This window comes from Procambarus clarkii, chromosome 37 (assembly GCF_040958095.1).
Source record: "Procambarus clarkii isolate CNS0578487 chromosome 37, FALCON_Pclarkii_2.0, whole genome shotgun sequence".
Taxonomy (NCBI): domain Eukaryota; kingdom Metazoa; phylum Arthropoda; class Malacostraca; order Decapoda; family Cambaridae; genus Procambarus; species Procambarus clarkii.
Window position 1 is genome coordinate 10,972,130 of NC_091186.1, and position 22,089 is coordinate 10,994,218.

Here is a 22,089-nt window from a genome sequence, read left to right on the forward strand (position 1 = left end):
GATCTCGATATAAATATATATCCAGGCTACCTGTCCCCGCAAGGAGGTACTTCGAGTATAACTTAAGTGGTCACATTGTTCCATGTCCTCGCCCTTGAGCTGGTGGAGGGGGAGCCGGTGCTCGAGGAGGTCCAATCAGTGGCCACGGATTGGAACGATCGGCCTCTGAGGGACGTTGTCATCACCAATTCTGGTCGTCGGGTCGTCAAGGAACCGTATTTAATCACCGACGACCCTTTCAAGTGAGTAGTTGGGAGCAGAGTCCTTCAGGAGCATGGAGTAGTAGGTTGTGGTCGCTTGAGCGGTACTTTGTGAGTGCTTGAGCAGTAGTTTGGTCGTATATAAGCGGTACCTTGTGACTGCTTGAGCAGTAATTTGCTGGTATATGAGCAGCACCTTGTCACTGCTTGAGCAGTAGTTTGGTGGTATATGGACAGTACTTTGTGAGTGCTTGAGCAGTAGTTTGGTCGTTGTGGACCTGCGTAAAGCTTTCGATACTGTCAACCACCAAAACCTTCTTCTTAAATTACATCATTATGGTGTCAGAGGACACTCCCTACAATACCTCAAATCCTACCTTACTGACAGGCTCCAACGTGTTTCTGTAAATAATACAATTTCTCCCACCCTACCCATCAACATTGGTGTTCCCCAGGGCAGCATACTTGGCCCTCTCCTCTTTCTCATCTACATTAATGACCTTCCAAATGCCTCCCAACACCTCAAACCAATCCTATTTGCTGACGACACAACCTTCATTTACTCCAGTCCTGATCCCCTTGCTCTAAATGCCACAGTAAATACTGAGCTAAATAAAGTCCATCTGTGGCTAACTGCCAACAAACTCACCCTTAACATTGACAAAACTTTCTATATTCTGTTTGGCAATAAATCCTCTAATCAAATAAATCTCAAAATAAACAATACCCAAATTTGTAACAAATTAGATGGCAAATTCCTTGGCATTCTCATTGACCACAAGCTGAATTTCCAGGGACACATTCTAAACATATCAAAAAAAGTTTCAAAAACTGTGGGCATTCTTTCTAAGATCAGATATTATGTACCACGCCCTGCCCTGGTGACTCTCTATTACTCCCTTATCTATCCATATCTCAACTATGGTATTTGTGCTTGGGGCTCTACTACCCAAAATCACTTACGTCCTCTAATTACTCAACACAAAGCTGCTATTAGGACAATATCCAATTCTGGCCCCAGACATCACTCGGTACCCCTACTCAAATCCCTGAATATGTTAGACATTAAGTCACTGCACATTCTCTCATGTGTACTATACATATACAAAACGCTAAATTGTAATGCCAATCCTGATCTCAAAAGCTTCATAGAAGGTTGTAACAGAACCCATGAGCACCACACCAGAAATAAATACAGTTTTGATATTCCTAGAGTACGACTTAATCAAACCAGAAATGCTCTACAAATCAAGGGGCCCAGAATGTGGAATGACCTTCCCAACCATGTTAAAGACTGTACCTCTCTCAACCAGTTTAAGTTAAAAACGAAGCTATACCTAATAAATTCCCTGTAACCTACCTTACCTCTCTATTGTCAACCCATGTATGTTTTTTTTTTTTTTTTTTTTTTCAAATCAACGCTGTTTTAATGTAATTTTCTGTAATAATTTATAATTGTATTTGTGCTGTTTTTTTAACCATGTTCCCCCCCTCTTTTACCTCTATTTTTATTTGTACTCAACGCATTTTTTTCTTTTTACCCATTAGTTTTAAGCTTTAGTCAGTAGTGTTTTTTCCTGCCCGAAACGCTTTGCGTAATAGTGGCTTTAGGCATTGTATGTACTAGCTCTATCTATAAAGCCAACAAACTTTGTAAAATCTCTTTATGTATGTACCTTTGCCTAAATAAAAATTATTATTATTATTATTATTATAGTATATGAGCGGTACTTTGCAACTGCTTGAGCAGTAGTTTGTGGGTACATAAATTGTCTGTATATCCTCCTCTTCTGTATCGTATACACTAACATACATTAAGTTACGCATATCGCCACTTTTCCTAAACTATTTAAAAAAACAGTTTAAATATATAGTTCTTGTCACATAAAAATATATGATTTTGTCTTAGAATGTTCTCAGATGACTGGAACAGCCCCTAAATCTTGTTTCTCAACAGTAATCACTTTGTTTCCCACTTAACTGCTGTAGAAGTTGACCAATTTATTCTCTGTAATTCAAGTCGCCCACTATAATAATTATTTTGCACTTGGTCAATTTAATATCGATTTTGTATTCGGTTTATTAGCTTGTTAACGTGTTGTGTTCCATCTGGTGGTAAAATTGGGGTGATGTGTGCACAGGAACATCAACAGGAGGTGGTGCATGATGCATACAATGGGATTGAACCTGCGTATCTGGACTTTCCCAGCGAGTGCTAGGGCAAAGCCTACTGATGAGGGTTCCATGTCGATATTTATGGCCTCAACACACTACCACTGACTATCCCCCCTAACCAGCACTAACCACCCCCAATAACTACCACCAACCACCCCACTAACTTCCACAAACCACCCCCCCTAACCAGCACTAACCACCCCACTAACTACCACCAACCACCCCACTAATCACCACTAACCATCCCACCTCTGCCACAGCATCAAGGGTTGGATACTAACCAGCAGTCCACCATTACTGATGAGCTTCTCCATCATACTCATCTATCATTACTTGATGAAGAGACTTGATGAGTTTATCATCGAGGACGATGGCTCTATGGACGACGAGGAGACGAAGGCCAGGAAGAAGAGGAAGAGGGAGGAGGAGGAGGAGAGGAAGCTGATGCTGGAACAGGAGAAAGGGGAACAGAAGAAGGGAGAGGAGGAGAGGAATGCTGATAAAGATGGACATATGAAGGAGAGAAATGATCAGGGGAAGAGAGATATGGGAGTGAGGAGGCGTGAGGGAAAGACCGGTGAGGAGTGAGAGAGAGAGAGAGAGAGAGAGAGAGAGAGAGAGAGAGAGAGAGAGAGAGAGAGAGAGAGAGAGAGAGAGAGAGAGAGAGAGAGAGAGAGAGAGAGAGAGAGAGAGAGCGTCTTAACTATAAACGTGTAAAATGTTATTCATTTCAAGTATATAATAAAGATACATTATATTGCGTTTGATTATGTTACAATATCACTCTTAAGACCACTTGTATTGAAGGCGTTAATATGCGTATATTGGCGTACAGGCAGGTGATGAGTACCGTCACTAGGCTTGTTCATCACCCGGGCCAAGATTCATCAGGACGGGTGTAAGTCACTAGGCTTGTTCATCACCCGGGCCAGGATTCATCAGGACGGGTGTAAGTCACTAGGCTTGTTCATCACCCGGGCCAGGATTCATCAGGACGGGTGTAAGTCACTAGGCTTGTTCATCACCCGGGCCAGGATTCAACAAATAACTACGAACTTGTATGTTTCATGTACATCTCTGGCGCCGTTGTTTACAAGGTGGTAAACAGTGTGTGAGCTCGGGAGCGCCATGAGGCTGTTTATAACAACAGAAACATTTGAGTGGGAAGTTTCCCTGCTGTAGAACGGTTTAATAATTGTAAACAAAGCCGCCAAAGATTGAGAAAAGATCGTAAGTGCTTGCGTAACTGCTTCGTGAATCTAGCCCATGGGGGACCATGAACCACTGAAAGTGACCATTTATCAGCTAAGACTATGGACCACCTTGGAATGTTTTCGGATTGGTCGACGAACCCAAGCAATTACCCACCTAAGCTGTCGAGGCCAAAGTATAGAAAACGTCAACATTACGGTGGTTTAATTTGTACAAATAAGTTGCAATTTTTACGGATTGGTCGAGTTAGTGTAGGAGGCGAGAACTTGGGTGCACAGGCGGGGGTCCTCAGTGTGTATCCAGACGTTGGCGGGGAAGGACGTCTCGCTCCCTGCCCTGTAAGTCTCTGGCCTTTGGGGTTTTTTTTTCATTCTTATGTTAGATCTTAGTTCAGACCAATGATGACTCAACCGGACATAGTAGTCCGGACCAGTTTTGTCACAGGAGTCCGGACCAAAGCTCACATCCGAACACCACAATTGGGTTTCACCAATTTTAATATGCCCATTAACGCCTTCAGAATGGCTTATGACAAATGCCTGCGCGAGGCTTCACGTAACATTCATAAATACATACTTCTGTAATTGATATCTGAACAGCTAACAGATCTGTATTTTGTATATACATGTATTAAATATTCACTATAAGTGTATACTTCTGTTATGTTCCTTTGACGTGAATTTGAGTCTTGTTGAGGTAGATTATCATTGTAAATTGTTCGTTATTATTTACAATATTTAATGTTCAAGATTTATAATGTATAAAACCATGTTAACTGGTCTGCACTGTAAAAGTGTAAACAGTGGACGTGTAAAACAGTAATGTTGTGGCCATACACACTATACAACGGTAATCACAGTACTGTTGTGTAATTGTTGACCATGACTTCCGGTAAGTCTCGCTCGGGGCAGCGACCCCATTTACGGCTCCCAACATATGGGAAACTTTACAAGGAAATTCGTATCCTGCCTTGAAATAACTGCCCGTGAAATTAAACTCTTGAAATGATTTGAAACGTGAGAAACATATCAAGATTAGGTAGATTAATCTTCAGAGAGGATTACAGTCACCGTGAATACAGTTCGGTCATCGTGACATGTATTCTGTTTTAAATGGGGATACAGAGCTCATATACAGAGTAATCACAATAGCGTGATGTATAAATGAGAAAATCCGTTGGAGCCGTGATGAGGATTCGAACCTATGAGTGGGGCGTGTGCGTGGGACTACCTACCGCAAAGGTTCGAATCTCGTCTTTGGATATTGAGGGAAGGGGGGGGGGGATGAGTTTGAGTTTATAGCCTAGCATCTAGTGAGCCTGTCTGTCACAGCTGTGAAAATTCCTTTAGACAATTGTCTTCAGCAAACCATCTTCCTAGCGCCTAGGCTTATTTATAATAACTAGTTAAACGCGCACAAATAGTCACCATGACCCCAACAATGTTCGCGTTTTGTATTTCTAAATTAGCTCAAATGACATCCGAGAAAATGAAGTCAGTGATGAACCTAGCCTAGCCTGTCTAGGGCTTAAGAAAACAATTCTACATAACTATGCGATTTCTTAGGTAATTCCATCTAACATCAAACTATCACACAAACCACACAATTATGGATCATCCAGTAAAATCAAGACTCCTAGATGTTACTAGTGGTCGACTTAGACTCGGTTATAAGCATCTGGAAATTTTCATTATCTGCTGATGTAGACCTGACCAAATGTAAACTGTGTCAACAAAATTCTTTGCACACCCTCCGTCACTATGTGACGAAGTGCGAAAAGATATGTGAATTTAGACACAATTCTATAACAAATTTTAAAGAAATGTGTAAATATTTAATTCAAAATGATCTGCTACCAGAAATCTTAGCCAAATATCGCCAGTTTGCTAACTGTAGGTAGTAACTAAGTGATTGTAACCTATCCACCGCTGCCCACTGGATGGGGGGCGGTGTGCAGGACAAACATATCAATTGTGACACTAGCTCTCCACATATATAACTTGCGTAGCTAAGAGACTGTACTTGTGGTCGGTCTCGAGCCTATTGTTCATGTGAGGATATATATACATTATTACACTTTTGTAACCAGCTCCTCAAGATTGTAACTTGTTTAGCTAAATGACGTTTGGGGTTCAGGCCCTGAGTCCATTATGTGTCCCTGAAACCCATTCCACTACCGCCCACAGGAGGATTTTCCACTTGTAGGGAGTCTCTCCTTCACTTCCGTCCGAGCCCTTCATGGTTCAACATGCAATACAGTAATGAAAAAAATATCAATACAATACCGCACTGTATAATATATTTTCTATATACTAAAATATTTTGAAAATAATAAAATAAGAAATTAAATTACTATAATGAATAAAAACTTAAAGGTTTGTAAAAAAAAAATGAAACTGAAACCTGGCCGGGTTATATTTACAAACAAAAATTATATATGCTGGCGATGAGTCACAATAACGTGGCTGAAGTATGTTGACCAGACCACACACTAGAAATTGAAGGGACGACGACGTTTCGGTCCGTCCTGGACCATTCTCAAGTCGATTGTGATGAGGACAGGTAGGGACAGGCATTAAATAGGCAAGAGAGAGCTGAGGAGGAAAGTCAGGTGTAGGGGATAGTAGTAATGAGAACTGCAGCAGGCCTATTGGCCCATACGAGGCAGCTCCTATTATAACCACCGAAGGAGAAGTAATAGGAAAAAGAAGAGGATAGCAAGGGAGCGTAGAAGACAATGAACAGATAATGGGAGAAGAGAGAAAGAAAAGGAAAGAGAAAGAAAGAAATGGAAGGGGGAAAGCTTATGTTAAGTCACGTTTGTTAGAAAGATTAGAGCATTTGAGTATATACTGTGAAAGGGAAGAGTCCACAGCAACAAAGCCAGGACTCAAGTTCATGTTGGGTACATTGTTAATAAGAGCCGATTCTACAAGACGGCGTCTGTGTAGAGTAGAGGCAGGAAAGATTATTTTGGAGGAAGACCAATCAATGGGATGATTAGAATCCCTCACATGGCAGAAGAGAGCATTGTTAGTGTCTGCAGACTTAACACTTCTCTTGTGTTCTTTAAGTCTGTCATTCAGTGTACGGCCAGTTTCGCCAAAGTATTGGAGAGGACAAGATGAACAGGAAATAGAGTAGACACCAGCAGCATTAGAAGCAGGAGGAGCAGTGTGAAATTATATATATTAGGCCTCGAATAGCGTGTGTTAGGCCTAGGAAGGTTAGGTTAGTTTGTCTTTACAACCTAAATAGAATTTTTTTTCCGGTTTGTCCAAATTCAATAGTACAGAGTTCTAGTTAATAACTGCGTTGTACGTCAGTATATATATGTACTATGATCTTCATTGTTACTAGAAGTACTACTCTAACAGGAGAATGGGCTGATATATATATCACTTTATGATATCTTATGTAATACTGATAGCTGGTACTTTGCGAAATTACAGTATTTAGGCTTGAGTAATGATGGTGTTGGGTGTGTACCTAGCCTAGCGGGTCTGAATGATGGGAGCTGGGGGGAGAACTTCCGTCTTCACCCTCCCCAACCGTCTCTACCCCCTCACTATCCCTTCCCTAGCCATCTGCTTCCCCCTCTCCCCGCCAACCCACCCCTCCCATCCACTAAACCTATCATCCCGCCATTCCATTTCAATACCAACCCACCTACTTTCAAATTTAAATTTAAACTTTTGCCTCAAGGGTCGAGTTTATTGGGCAGAGTCACTCATCCCGTGAGTGAACACACCGCTATAGTGACAGTATTGGGCAGCGTCACTCATCCTGTGAGTGGACACCGCCATAGTGACAGTATTGGGCAGCGCCACTCATCCCGTGAGTGAACACACCGCTATAGTGACAGTATTGGGCAGCGTCACTCATCCTGTGAGTGGACACCGCCATAGTGACAGTATTGGGCAGCGCCACTCATCCTGTGAGTGGACACACCGCCATAGTGACAGTATTGGGCAGCGCCACTCATCCCGTGAGTGAACACACCGCTATAGTGACAGTATTGGGCAGCGTCACTCATCCTGTGAGTGGACACCGCCATAGTGACAGTATTGGGCAGCGCCACTCATCCTGTGAGTGGACACACCGCCATAGTGACAGTATTGGGCAGCGCCACTCATCCTGTGAGTGGACACACCGCCATAGTGACAGTATTGGGCAGCGCCACTCATCCTGTGAGTGGACACACCGCCATAGTGACAGTATTGGGCAGCGCCACTCATCCTGTGAGTGGACACACCGCCATAGTGACAGTATTGGGCAGCGCCACTCATCCTGTGAGTGGACACACCGCCATAGTGACAGTATTGGGCAGCGTCACTCATCCTGTGAGTGGACACACCGCCATAGTGACAGTATTGGGCAGCGTCACTCATCCTGTGAGTGGACACACCGCCATAGTGACAGTATTGGGCAGCGCCACTCATCCTGTGAGTGGACACACCGCCATAATGACAGTATTGGGCAGCGCCACTCATCCTGTGAGTGGACACACCGCCATAGTGACAGTATTGGGCAGCGCCACTCATCCTGTGAGTGGACACACCGCCATAGTGACAGTATTGGGCAGCGCCACTCATCCTGTGAGTGGACACACCGCCATAGTGACAGTATTGGGCAGCGCCACTCATCCTGTGAGTGGACACCGCCATAGTGACAATATTGGGCAGCGCCACTCATCCTGTGAGTGGACACACCGCCATAGTGACAGTATTGGGCAGCGCCACTCATCCTGTGAGTGGACACACCGCCATAGTGACAGTATTGGGCAGCGCCACTCATCCTGTGAGTGGACACACCGCCATAGTGACAGTATTGGGCAGCGTCACTCATCCTGTGAGTGGACACACCGCCATAGTGACAGTATTGGGCAGCGTCACTCATCCTGTGAGTGGACACACCGCCATAGTGACAGTATTGGGCAGCGCCACTCATCCTGTGAGTGGACACACCGCCATAGTGGCAGTATTGGGCAGCGTCACTCATCCTGTGAGTGGACACACCGCCATAGTGACAGTATTGGGCAGCGTCACTCATCCTGTGAGTGGACACACCGCCATAGTGACAGTATTGGGCAGCGCCACTCATCCTGTGAGTGGACACACCGCCATAGTGGCAGTATTGGGCAGCGCCACTCATCCTGTGAGTGGACACACCACCATAGTGACAGTATTGGGCAGCGCCACCCATCCTGTGAGTGGACACACCGCCATAGCAGAATGTACAACACTCCCCAATAGGAAGAAAACCCGCTGGGTTGTTCATGCTGTCACTTGTACCCAGACACAGCTGGGACTTGCTTAACTGTCTCAAGTGAACAAACCCACCAACTGTGGCTTAAGAACAGAGTTGAATAACCTTCCAGAAGTGTTAGTCTTTGATAACCTTCCAGGCTTTAATAATCCCCAGAGGGTGATAGGCCTTAATAACTTTTCAGAGGTTGATAAGTTTTCATAACCCCTCCAGAGGTTGGTAGGCCTTAACAGCCCTCCAGAGGTTAATATGCCTAAGTCCAACACCAAACTAAGATTTCATTTTATCAAAAGTCTGTTGTTATTATTTTACTAAAAGGAATTTATAATGTGATGTCTCTGATATATTTGGCATTCTCAAGTAATTCAGTAATTAATTAAAATTGTGCTTCTTCATTAATTAAATTACATTAATTGCAAATCTAAATGCCTAGCACAAAATAATAATTTATTTATAAGATATGCAAAGGAACAGCTTAATTGTAGCTATATATTTTATAAAACTAATTACTCAGTTTCATAATTACTTACTCACTACTTGCATTAAATCAATGAGTTACCAAACTCACAATTGCGTGATGCATCAAATGAAGAAATCAACATTAAGGATTAAGGCAGATTAAGGTAGCGTCTGGGATGCTCTCGGACGCAGGTTCGAATCCTCGTCACGGCCCTTGTGGATTTGTTCATGAATTGCCACGATACAGAACAATTTAATGATAAGATGCAAACGATGAGTCTCAATAACGGGGCTGAAGAATGACCAAACTACATCTCAGAAGATGAACAAGCTACGACGTTTCGCGAAACGTCACTCAATCTACAGAGTTGTTGTTGTTGTTCAAGATTCGCTACTTGGAACCAAAAGTTCCAAGCAGCACGGGCTATGGTGAGCCCGTAGAATATAGGCAGAGTTGTGGTTTGGTCATCACAATGACAAGATAACTGGAAGGTAGTCAAACCCCATACATGGAGTGTGGGTTAGCTCCCGTTGTGAGGCTTCGATAATGTCTCGTGTTATTGCGGCTATATAAGAGTTTACCCCTCATGAGAGAACGGGACCTGTGTTGTGAGAGCAAACGCCCGCCAGCGAAGGAAAGCAACAGCCGCTAGAAACAGTTGAGTATTTACCTAACAGTACGACTGTGTCTGTGGCAGAGTGAGGGCTATCTTCATTTTGCTGTACCTATTACGTTACAATTTAGACACAATTTAAGTATTCTGACGTTCAAACTCTTGTCGAATTTAGCGTTGAGAATGGAGGTGGCCTCAACAGCTTCTTGTAGTACAGTCACTTGTTGACTTACCTATACTGGGTGCAAGTATTTCTTGACATGCCTTTGGTTCATTTGCATTTCCAGCTTCCATCTGTGTCCTCTTGTCCTACTTTCTCTCAGTGTGAAGAGGGTACTCTTGTCCATCTTATCTATTCCCTTCAGTGTCATGTATGGTGGTGTTGGTGTAATATTTAGTATTAACTATTTATTTATTTATTTATTTATTTATTTATCTGTATATATGAGTTGTTACATTCTTGTACATCTATTTATTTATAACATTTATTAACGTTTATAATATTTACTTTAACTCTGTGTGTGTACACTTTAACTGTGTATGTTTACTTTAACTATGTATGTACACTTTAACTCTGTATGTATACTATGTATGTACACTATGTATGTACACTTTAACTATATATGTACACTTTAACTATGTGTATGTATGCTTCAACTCTATAAATGTATATGTGGATTCCATGCTGGTGCTGCATAATGCAGTGTTGGTCTAACAAATGTTGTGTAGATAGCCTTGAAGGAGTCCTGATTTAGGTTTCTAAATGTTCTTATATTTGTCAGCGTCTCATATGCTGCCGATGTTATCGTGTTCATGTGTGCCTCTGGTGTGAGTGTCGAGACTATATCCACTCCCAAACCTGTTCCTCTCTCTCTCTGGTTCCCGTAGTTGTCTTCCCCTTGTGACGCAGGAAGATGTCTTCTCGGCTAATCTCTCTCTTCCCCAGCTTCATTACCTTACACTTCTTGAGACTGAATTCTTGCAATCATTTGTTTGACCACTCGTGGAGTTTGTCAATGTCCTCCTGTCACTTCCTGCAATCCTCTGTCTTTACATTGCTCATCAGCTGCAAACATTGACAAGTCTGAGTTGACTCCCTCGGGCAGGTCGTTCATTAGGAAGAGCAGTGGTCCCAGGACAGAGCCTTGTGGGACCCCACTTGTTACAGTCCTCCAGACTATAACCTTCTCTCTGACTGTGTCTCTCTCTTTCCTGCCCTTCAGGTACTCCCTTAACCAGTCCAGTGTTAAGCCAGGTACTCCCTTAACCAGTCCAGTGTTTACCCAGGTACTCCCTTAACCAGTCCAGTGTTTACCCAGGTACTCCCTTAACCAGTCCAGTGTTTACCCAGGTACTCCCTTAACCAGTCCAGTGTTTACCCAGGTACTCCCTTAACCAGTCCAGTGTTTACCCAGGTACTCCTTTAACCAGTCCAGTGTTTACCCAGGTACTCCCTTAACCAGTCCAGTGTTTACCCAGGTACTCCCTTAACCAGTCCAGTGTTAACCCAGGTACTCCCTTAACCAGTCCAGTGTTTACCCAGTTATCCCAGCTTACCTCTCCATCCTGTTCACCACTCTCTCGTGATTTCTAGATACAGCTAGTGTACACTATGCCTAAAGCCACAAGTACGTATTTTGAAAAATAAACTGGTCGTTGACAAGACCACACACTAGAAGGTGAAGGGACGACGACGTTTCGGTCCGTCCTGGACCATTCTCAAGTCGATTGTGAGAATGGGCCACGACCTGGTTGATGGGGTTCTGGGAGTTCTTCTACTCCCCAAGCCCGGCCCGAGGCCAGGCTTGACTAAAGCCTGTCGTCGTCCCTTCACCTTCTAGTGTGTGGTCTGGTCAACATTCTTTAGCCACGTTATTGTGACTCATCGCCTGAATAAACTGGTCTATAATATTGTGCCGTCTTTCTATCCCTCTCTTTGAATAATGGGACCAGTTTACTTTTCCCAGACTTCTGGGAAATTTCTATTCTCAAGAATTTATTAAAAACTTTTGATAATGAGTGACAAAGTACTTCTTCAACTTTGGTGAGAATAGGTCTGGGCCCCATTGATTCTGTCACAACTAGTTCCTCATGGTAGTTTCTTATCTTTTTTATATTTGCCACTGTGTCATCCATTTTTTTTTTGAGATATATACAAGAGTTGTTACATTCTTGTACAGCCACTAGTACGCGTAGCGTTTCGGGCAAATCCTTAATCCTATGGTCCCTGGAATACGATCCCCTGCCGCGAAGAATCGTTTTTTCATCCAAGTACACATTTTACTGTTGCGTTAAACAGAGGCTACAGTTAAGGAATTGCGCCCAGTAAATCCTCCCCGGCCAGGATACGAACCCATGACATAGCGCTCGCGGAACGCCAGGCGAGTGTCTTACCACTACACCACGGAGACTGACCATTGTTTCTTCTGGCCTTTCCTCTTGTAACATTGGGCTCCATGCTGGGTCTAATTTAAGCTGCAGTTGTTAGTAAAAATTAATACACTATAATATTGACGTTTTCTATGCTGAGGCCTTAATAAGTTAGGTTTATAGCCTATTGCTTGGGTTTATATGTTTGTCAGGGAAAACAATTGTATTTGTTATAGAGTTGTAAATTGAGAAAAAACAGGTAAGCATGAATGCATTCAACAAATACTCACACAAGTGATGTTGAGTTTACATCATATTGGTCTCGTGTTTGATTCCAGGGAAGGCAAAAGCCTTTGGGCACGTTTCCCTTACACCTGATAACTCTGTTCACCTATCAGTAAATAGGTTAGTTAGGGAGATGTTTATGGAATTCTTCGTTGGGAAGGCGAGTTGTTGGTCTTGGGGGAAACTTTCACCTGATGCCTCTCTTCACCTTTGCAGGACATATGTAGCATGGAGTAAGACGACTGTTGTAGCGTGCTGACTGCAGACGGTCAGCCTGGTGGGATCTGATACCTCTGTTCACCTTACAGGACAAATGCACCCGGGAGTAAGGCAACTGTTGTGGGTTGCATGGTGAGGAAGGCCGCTGTGACAGAGGTGGTGGACGAGCCTACAGTATGGGGAGCAGCGTGAGGTGGAGGTGGTGGCCGCGGGCAGTGGTGTTGGTGGCCACGACCACCGTCATCTCTAGTCCCTCCTGGTACTGGGAGGCTGGCCCTCCTCTCAACCCTCCCTCACCCTCTCCCACCCAAGGTGAGTGTTACGACCCTGGGTTCCTCAATTGGAAACCAGAGGTCAAATTGAGCTAAATACATTACTTTATAGTAGTGGGACGCATGGCGAGGTGCCTGTGTTTGTATCTTCCCTGCCAGACGTAAGACGATTCTTGTTTCTCAAAGAGCATTTAAAGACTGAGCTTGGGGTTGATTATTAAGTAACAAAATAGGCATCAACTATGTTTACAAATGATTAGAAAGTATTAAAGTAAATCTGAGTAAACTTGGATTTAGGGCTTTTACTGGGCCTTTAGGGCCTTTACTTTTTAGGGATTTACTGCTAGAATCCACTCAGTAAAACATCTAAATTACTGGGACCGACTAAAGAGCCTAAATCTGTACTCCCTTGAGCGCAGGCGGGAGAGATACATAATAATTTACACGTGGAAAATAATTGAGGGGCTGGTCCCAAACCTGCACACAGAAATAACACCACATGAGACCAGAAGACATGGCAGGATGTGCAGAATACCCCCGTTGAAAAGCAGAGGTGCAACAGGTACTCTGAGAGAGAACTCTATCAACATCAGAGGCCCGAGACTGTTCAACACGCTTCCACTACACATAAGGGGCATAACTAGCAAACCCCTCACAGTGTTCAAGAGAGAACTGGATAAGCACCTCCAAAGGATACCTGATCAACCAGGCTGTGACTCATACGTCAGGCTGCGAGCAGCCGCGTCTAACAGCCTGGTTGATCAGTCCAGCAACCAGGAGGCCTGGTCGACGACCGGGCCGCGGGGACACTAAGCCCCGGAAGCACCTCAAGGTAACCTCAAGGTAAGGGCTGCTGTACGATTAGTTGAGTAGTCTGCCGGCAGCGAGTTAGCTGAGGAAGGAGACTGGAGATGGTCGTTCTTCTCTGTGCTGGCGCCGTGGTGGAAAGAACCTCCTACCCTTCCTACTACTTTTACTTATCTTTTTCTGTGTCTAGTTTACTAAGTTAAGTATTGCGTACAGTATTTAATTGTGCCTACTCTGGTATTGTAAGATTGGTGTAGACCTGGGGTAGTATTTGCCAGTGTTTTGGGTGCCCCTTAGTGTTGTGTTGTGTTAGGGTACCACGTGGTCTCACTATGCTAAGCTGCTTCAAGCTTCAGGATCTTCACTAGTAGTACTTTACCCTAGCTTGTTCTCATTGTAAAACCTTGTATCCTGCCTATGTGGACCAAGGCTTTTAACGTAAGAGAGTGTGGTAAAGTAATTATTGTTATTGGTGTGAATGTATATGGGGGGTTGTTAAGGGGTTAATAAATAAATAAGTTAGTTAAAGGAGTATCCATTCTTCCTGTGTAGAAGATCTATGATCAACCTCTAGACTGACATTGTTTTGTAGCCAATTAATATTCACTGTTGATATTTTTATTTGGGGGCCGGGCCTTACTGATCTCCACTGCTAGAGATATATCTTTATTTGGGGGCCGGGCCTTACTGATCTCCACTGCTAGAGATACATCTTTATTTGGGGGCCGGGCCTTACTGATCTCCACTGCTAGAGATATATCTTTATTTGGGGGCCGGGCCTTACTGATCTCCACTGCTAGAGATACATCTTTATTTGGGGGCCGGGCCTTACTGATCTCCACTGCTAGAGATACATCTTTATTTGGGGGCCGGGCCTTACTGATCTCCACTGCTAGAGATACATCTTTATTTGGGGGCCGGGCCTTACTGATCTCCACTGCTAAGAGATATATCTTTATTTGGGAGCCGGGCCTTACTGATCTCCACTGCTAGAGATATATTTTTATTCTAACTACTGCCCCTACATCCATTTAATACTAGATCCCCCATAGTAGAACTCGCCACCATTTATAACAGTGAGGGAGGGAGGCAGGGAGGGAAGGAGGGAGGCAGGGAGGGAAGGAGGGAGGCAGGGAGGCAGGCAGGGAAGGAGGGAGGCAGGGAGGCAGGCAGGGAGGCAGGCAGGGAAGGAGGCAGGCAGGGAGGCAGGCAGGGAAGGAGGCAGGGGGAAAGGTAGAGAATTATCTAGAGAAAGTGCCAAATCATTACGACAATATAGAGCACTTGGAAGGGGTCAGGATAAGGATTTGGGATGGGACGGGGGGGGGGGGGGGGAGGAATGATGCCTCATGTGAGTACTCGGCATCCAACTCTGTTCCCTTGTGCGAATTCCATTTGTGTTAAATAGTCTATCTTTACGTAAACTATCAATTCCCCTGGGAATTGTTTATGTGGTAATCATTTCTCCTTTGCCTTTTCCGTTTTCCACTGACGTGAGGTTCAATACACATAGACTTTCCTCTTAATTCATACCTTTTAATTCTGGAACTAACCTGAAGACCTTTGAACCTTCTCCAACTCCGCCTTGTACTTGACTAGATATGGACTAGGAATATGCTGGAGCTGCATATTCCAGGATTGGTCTGACATATATGATATACAGGGTTCTAAATGATTCCTTATTCAAATTTCTAAGGACAGTTCTCATGTTAGCCAGTCTTGCCTATGCTGCTGATAATATCCTTTTGATGTGGGCTTCAGGAGATAGGTTCGATGTGACTTCAACCCCAGATCCTTCTCTCTCTCTCTCTCTCTCTCTCTCTCTCTCTCTCTCTCTCTCTCTCTCTCTCTCTCTCTCTCTCTCTCTCTCTCTCTCTCTCTCTCTCTCTCTCTCTCTCTCTCTCTCTCTCTCTCTCTCTCTGTGTGTGTGATCACTCATTAGTGACTTTTAAATGTTGCTATTTGCCAGTTTTTATTAATACGTGACATGGTATAAGGGAAGGTCTTGGTGCAAGTTCACGTCTCTCTCTCTATAAGAGCCTTAAGCTGTCTCTCTCACAAGTGAAGTACTCATCACAATGTCCTTTTGACGTTACAGTACCCCTAAAGGACAGCTCCACACGTGACGAGGCGCTCATGTTAGTCCATCAGAAAACACACTCAGAAGCCGTCTTGACTGACAAGCCATTCGTGTCAGCCCATCAGGAGGACCCAGCACTGGTCAGCTACCTGAGACACCAGCTGGCACCACCCTCCGCCCTCCCCTACAACCTCACCAACCCGGAGAAGCAGGACTTCTCCCAGTTCGGGCAGCCCTTGCACCTGGTCAAGAACCTCCTTCACGGCATGGTCAGTCCCTCCACTATAGTCGCATAGTCACTGGGTACAGCTTACTGTCTATTGCTCTACTACTCATAGCTAGCAAGATGAATATGGGAAGCAATATATATATATACATATCCATCAAACAAAACACTTCCCCATATGAGAGGCTCGAACCATGAGCCAGCAGGTGCCTGGCCAGAGCATTAACCACTAGGCCACGCCTCGGATCGTTAAAAAGGACGGAAATTTGGGTGAGTTTTTCCATCATGAACTCTCCCTCCCCAGTGACACCAGAGGGATGGCTCCTGATCACTCATTTTCTATCAATCAAATTTACTAGGGAAAGCTTGTGTCTTGAGTATACCTTACACTTGCTTAAACTCACAATGAATATAACAAACAGAACACTTTCCCATATGAGAGGGTGGCCTAGTGGTTAATGGTATGGCCAGGCACCTGCTGGCCCATGGTTCGATTCTCTCATATAGGGAAGTGTTCTGTTTGTTATATTCATTGTGAGTTCATGCAAGTGTAAGGTATACTCAAGACACATGCTTTCCCTAGTAAATTTGATTGATAGAAAATGAGTGTGTGTTGCTCTTACATGCATCACATGGCGTTGTTTTTCAAGAAAAGTATAGGTTTACCTGTCACAGGTGTGGCATCTGTACTTATACTTACGAAATGAACGGTATGGTAAACAACACAGCTCAATTCCAACACAATGTCACACAAAATAATTCAATAAAAAATAAAATAAATCGAAATATATGAAAATAAAATTTATCAATGCAATCGGAAATATTGAAATGGAATTCGTGAAATATTTAGTATAGGGTGCATGTTGCTATTATGTGCAACAGATGGCGCTGTTTTCTATTTTTTAAAGCATGTTTTTTGCCATCACAGGTGAAGCATGTATATTTATTTTATTTATTTATTTATTTATTTATTTATATATTTTTATACAAGAAGGTACATTGGGGGTGTGAGAGAACATTGTATGGTAATTGACACTCTTGTAAAGCCACTAGTACGCGCAGCGTTTCTGGCAGGTCCTTAATCTAACAGATAATTTTAAGTAGGTAAATTCTAGCAGAATTAATAAAATGATAACATATACATTTGCAAGAAAGAAAAAAATGAGACGAGAGAGATTAGTAAGTATACACATTGGTATGTTAAAGCTTTGATTGATTGCATTGACAGCTTGATTGGTAATTTAAACGAAGATTAATAGACACCATACAGCAGATTGACAGTACATATAAGAAGACAGCAATGATCACAATGGTAAAGTTGTTTGGATTGGGTACATGAAGATTGGGAGATTGGGTAGCACTAGATACAGTGCAATTTTAAAGCAACAGGCTAGAAAATTATGAAAATGAAATTAGGTACTTTTTAGTTTTGTTTTTGAATGATGTAAAAGTTGGACAGCTTTTCAATTCAGTAAGGAGTGAGTTCCATAGACTGGGTCCCTTTATTTGCATAGTGTTTACACAGATTAAGTTTGACTCTGGGGATATCAAAGAGATATTTATTTCTGGTGTGGTGATAATGGGTCCTATTACATCTGTCCAGGGAGAGTTTCAGAGCAGGATTTGCATTTAAGAACAGGGTTTTGTAAATGTAGTTGACACAAGAGAATGTGTGGAGTGAGATTATGTTTAGCATGTTTAGGGAGTTAAACAAGGGGGCTGAGTGTTGTCTGAAAGCAGAGTTTGTTATTATTCTGATAGCAGATTTTTGCTGGGTGATGATGGACTTGAGGTGGTTTGCAGTGTGGTTGAACCCCTTGCACAGATACCATAGTTGAGATAGGGATAGATTAGTGCATAATATAGAGAGATGAGAGCAGAGTTAGGTACATAATATCTGATTTTGGAGAGTATACCAACTGTTTTAGAGACTTTCTTAGTTATGTGTTGTATGTGGGTACCGAAGTTGAGTCTCTTGTCTAGGAATAGGCCAAGAAACTTTCCATCATTTTTATTGCTAATGTTTACATTGTCTATCTGAAGCTGAATTGTATTTGTTGATTTGCTTCCAAATAAGATGTAGTAGGTCTTTTCTATGTTCAGTGTTAGTTTGTTGGTTGACATCCATAAGTAGACTTTTTTTAGTTCATTATTAACAACATTATTAAGTGTATGTGGGTTGGGGTTAGAGTAGATGAGGGTAGTATCATCTGCAAACAATATAGGTTTCAGAATGTTAGAGACGTTAGGCAGATCATTGATGTATATAAGAAATAGGAGAGGTCCCAAGATGCTGCCCTGTGGCACTCCAACGGTTATTGGTAGAGTGGGAGAGGTTATATTATTGATGGTTACACATTGGTGTCTATCACTAAGATAGGATTGGATATAGTCTAGTGCATGGCCTCGGATTCCATAATGATGGAGTTTACATAAGAGGTAGTTGTGATTAACAGTATCAAAGGCCTTTCTCAGGTCAATGAAGAGTCCAATCGGAAACTCATTTTTGTCAAGGGCTGAGTAAATTATATCAAGTAGACTAATAACTGCATCGTTGGTACTCTTTTGGGAGCGGAAGCCAAACTGTCAGGGGCTAAGTATGTCGAATTTTGCGAGGTAGGAGTAGAGCTGTTTGTAGATAATTTTTTCAAATATTTTTGATAGTATGGGTAGGTATGATATTGGTCTGTAGTTGTTTATGTCTGCCGGATTACCTCATTTATGAACTGGCGTTACTCTTGCTTTTTTAAGGCTATCATGGAAGGTATGACACTCAAGGGATTTGTTGAACAGCAGAGCTATAGGTGGCGCAAGGGCATGGGAGGCGCTCTTGTATATAATGGATGGGATTTCACAGATGTTCCCAGCTTTGGTTTTTAGTGAGTGTATGATGGACACAACATCTGACGGGCTGACTGGTGAGAGGAGAAGAAAGTTTGGATAGCTGCCTGAGAGATATGTGTTGATATGTGTCTGGGTCTGTGGGATTTTACTTGCAAGGTTAGCACCAACCGATGAAAAGAAGCTATTAAATTCATTTGCAATTTCTAAATCAGTTGACGGTGTAAGGCCATCCTTAGAGAGTGTTATCTGGTTGTGGGAGTGTTTAGTTCCCAGGATATTAGGGATGGTATTCCATGTGCTTTTCATGTTGCCTTTTGCTTCTTTGAATCTCGTCTCATAATATGAAAGTTTAGCTTTTCTTATGATACTGGTAAGCACTGATGAGTACCTTTTAACTACTTGCTTTGTAACTAGGCCAATCCTAAATTTCTTTTCATATTCATGTTTTTTGCTGATTGATTTGAGTATGGCACTTGTGAGCCACGGATTGTTTATTCTTTTGTCTGTTACTTGTTTGGTAAGGAGGGGACAGTGAGTGTTGTAGAGGCTTAGAGATATAATAGTAGATATATAGTAGATATATACATTATACCCGACCGTCCAAGTGGTTGGGCACCATTCCTTCCCCCCCGTCCCATCCCAAATCCTTATCCTGACCTCTTCCAAGTGCTATATAGTCGCAATGGCTTGGCGCTTTCCCCCTGATAGTTCCCTTCCCCTGCCCCCCACCCCCTTACACACACACACACAAACCCCCAGGAAGCAGCCCGTAACAGCTGTCTAACTCCCAGGTACCTATTTACTACTAGGTGAACAGGCGCAAATTCCTCTCCTATGTCCAGTTCTCTGTTGTGGGTTTATCTGTCGATTATTTTGGTGGTGTTTGTGAGAATATCTCTGGTGATGGTCTGGTTATGTGTAGAGATTATATGTCCCTTAATAGGTCCTTGCTGCTTGTGCATTGTTAGGCGTCTTGAAAAGGATGTTGTGGTCTTGCCGATATATTGAATTCGTTGGGGCTGACAGTCCCCCAAGTGGGCATGTGAAGATATTGACGATATTCGTCTGTTTCAAGGGGCTTTGTTTGGTGTGAGGGCAGTTCTTCATGAGCCAGTTGGCAGTCTTCTTGCTCTTATGGTATATTATTGGTTCAGTCTTCTGGTTGGTGGCGGTGGGCGCCATATTTCTATCAGTAATGTTTTTCGGTAATCTCTCTTCCGTTTTGTGAGCCGTGGAGAAGAAATTCCTGTACAGTATTCTACAGAGGTGGAGATAGATATACCCTCTCTAATCTACCATCTACCCCACAGAAAGGCGGGTTCTTCGTAGAAGCTGGAGCAGTAGACGGGGAATTCCTGAGCAACACCCTGTACCTTGAGCGGTGGCTGGGGTGGACGGGGCTGCTGGTAGAGCCCTATCCGGTGACCTACGAGCGCCTGCTCTACAAGCATCGTAGAGCTTACTCGATCAATGCGGCGCTCTCGGTCACCAATGTCTCCTCCAGTGTCTTCCTCAGGTGGGTCCTCCTCCAATGTTGTCCTTAGGGAGGTGCTCTTCCAACGTCCTCCTGAGTTAGGTTGTCCTTAGGCAAGTCCTTCCCAGGTAGGTCCTTCTCACGGAGGTCCCCCCTCCAACGTGGTCCCTAGGGAGGTCCTCCTAAGGAAGGTTCTCCTTAGGGTGTTCGTTCCTCAAGATGCAACCCCCTCCCCCCCACAACAGTTGTTTACTGCCAGGTGAATAGAGGCATATCAGATGTAAGGTCTCCCCCCTTCTAGGCCAATAACTAACTTTCACCCAGTTTGCAACCCACAATAGTCTTACTAACTCCCTATATAACACCTATACACACACACGCACACGTTATATTTAATCATCTCGACGTGTCTTCCTCTTAGACCAGCTGGAGATAATGGAGTTCTGAGCACCGTAGAGGAGAGAGGACTCCAAGTGAGAGCCATTCCTCTCTTCTCACTCCTCAAGGCCCTCAACGTCACCATCGTTGACTTCCTCTCACTCGACGTTGAAGGCGACGAAGTCAAGGTAAGACAATCTAGAGGAAAAGAAGAATACAAAATAATCCCAAAGGCAGAAATGACTCCATCAACATCATTTTCAAACTTTCATTATACACAAAAGATTTTTTTTTTAACATTATATGTTTCGCTATCTCTTAGGCTTCTCAGTGTTTTCCTTGCTGATGTCTGATGCATACCCTCTTTTTTTATTTTAAAATGTAAATCTCAATATGGGTATATCACAGATATACCCAGCCTGGGAGACTTACCGAGTATACCGCCAGTGTATAACCCAGTAACTCTCCTTGTAAACCAGGGGTATACCTAATCAATCTAGCACCCTCCACTGCCGGCCTTAAGACCCTTCGCCTCTCCCTCCCGCAGGTCTTGAAGACCATCCCGTGGGACAAGATCCGGATCCGGGTGCTGTGTGTGGAGTTCAACCACGTTCCGGAGGGCCACAGAAGGCTTCGACGCTACGTGGTGTCTAAGGGCTATAGGTTCTTGGCCTACAGGAAGATCGACATGTGGTTCGGGTGGCCGTCACTGCTCGCTCAGACAATGAGGGGTTAATTGAGAGCGATGGGGGGGGGCGGGGGAGGGGGGGAAGGATTTGTGTGTGTGTGTGTGTGTGTGTTGCTTGTGTATGTGCGTATGGGTATGTGTGTTTGTGCATGGGTATGTAATTCTTCTTTGTGTATGTGTGCGTTTGATGCTTGTGTACAGGTATGTCGATTTTTTTGTATATTTGCATAGGTATGTGTGTGTTTTTTGTGTATGTATGTATGTGTGTGTGTTCTTTATATATGTATGTGTGTGTATTGGTGGGTGTGTATGTTTACACTCCTAACTGGGCTTGTGTTGGTTGCGCATCAGCTCTTGGTCACATAGCCTTGTCTACCCTCCGAGTCGTCAGGAATATTTTATATATAGTAATCATGGCACCCCAGACGTCCCTCTAGGGACATCATTGATTACAATGGGGACGGCATTAAACTACCTCCCTTATATCACAATAAAAACATAAACAAATCTAAGGTGTC

The 22,089-nt window shown here is 43.5% G+C and overlaps 2 protein-coding genes across 3 annotated transcripts in view; both read left to right on the top strand.

The window, feature by feature from the left end:
* Positions 1-4,237, top strand: part of LOC123765798 (peptidyl-prolyl cis-trans isomerase B) — a 15,683-nt gene extending 11,446 nt beyond the window's left edge. The window contains exons 6-7 of the mRNA XM_069337443.1: positions 100-242; positions 2,636-4,237. Coding sequence (XP_069193544.1) covers positions 100-242; positions 2,636-2,963 — 471 coding nt within the window. The 3' untranslated portion in view covers positions 2,964-4,237. The remainder of the gene's footprint in view (positions 1-99; positions 243-2,635) is intronic.
* Positions 3,847-22,083, top strand: LOC123765987 (protein Star). Of its 2 annotated transcripts, none has more exons than XM_045754850.2 (6): positions 3,847-3,925; positions 12,892-13,114; positions 15,980-16,230; positions 20,342-20,547; positions 20,927-21,071; positions 21,431-22,083. In XM_045754850.2, the coding sequence occupies exons 2-6, from the start codon at positions 12,979-12,981 to the stop codon at positions 21,617-21,619; spliced, it is 927 nt and encodes a 308-aa protein (XP_045610806.1). In that variant the 5' UTR covers positions 3,847-3,925; positions 12,892-12,978; the 3' UTR covers positions 21,620-22,083. The 2 variants fall into 2 exon arrangements, with proteins under 2 accessions (XP_045610806.1, XP_069193213.1); XM_069337112.1 differs by having other exon boundaries at positions 3,888-3,925; positions 12,800-13,114.
* The last annotated feature ends 6 nt before the right edge of the window (positions 22,084-22,089 follow it).

Bases quoted from the DNA above. Each gene is read 5' to 3' on its own strand.
- LOC123765987 (XM_045754850.2), top strand. From the start codon at position 12,979: ATGGGGAGCAGCGTGAGGTGGAGGTGGTGGCCGCGGGCAGTGGTGTTG. The intron at 13,115-15,979 runs GTGAGTGTTACG...TTGACGTTACAG, and splicing joins CTCACCCTCTCCCACCCAAG to TACCCCTAAAGGACAGCTCC. The intron at 20,548-20,926 runs GTGGGTCCTCCT...TCTTCCTCTTAG, and splicing joins TCCTCCAGTGTCTTCCTCAG to ACCAGCTGGAGATAATGGAG.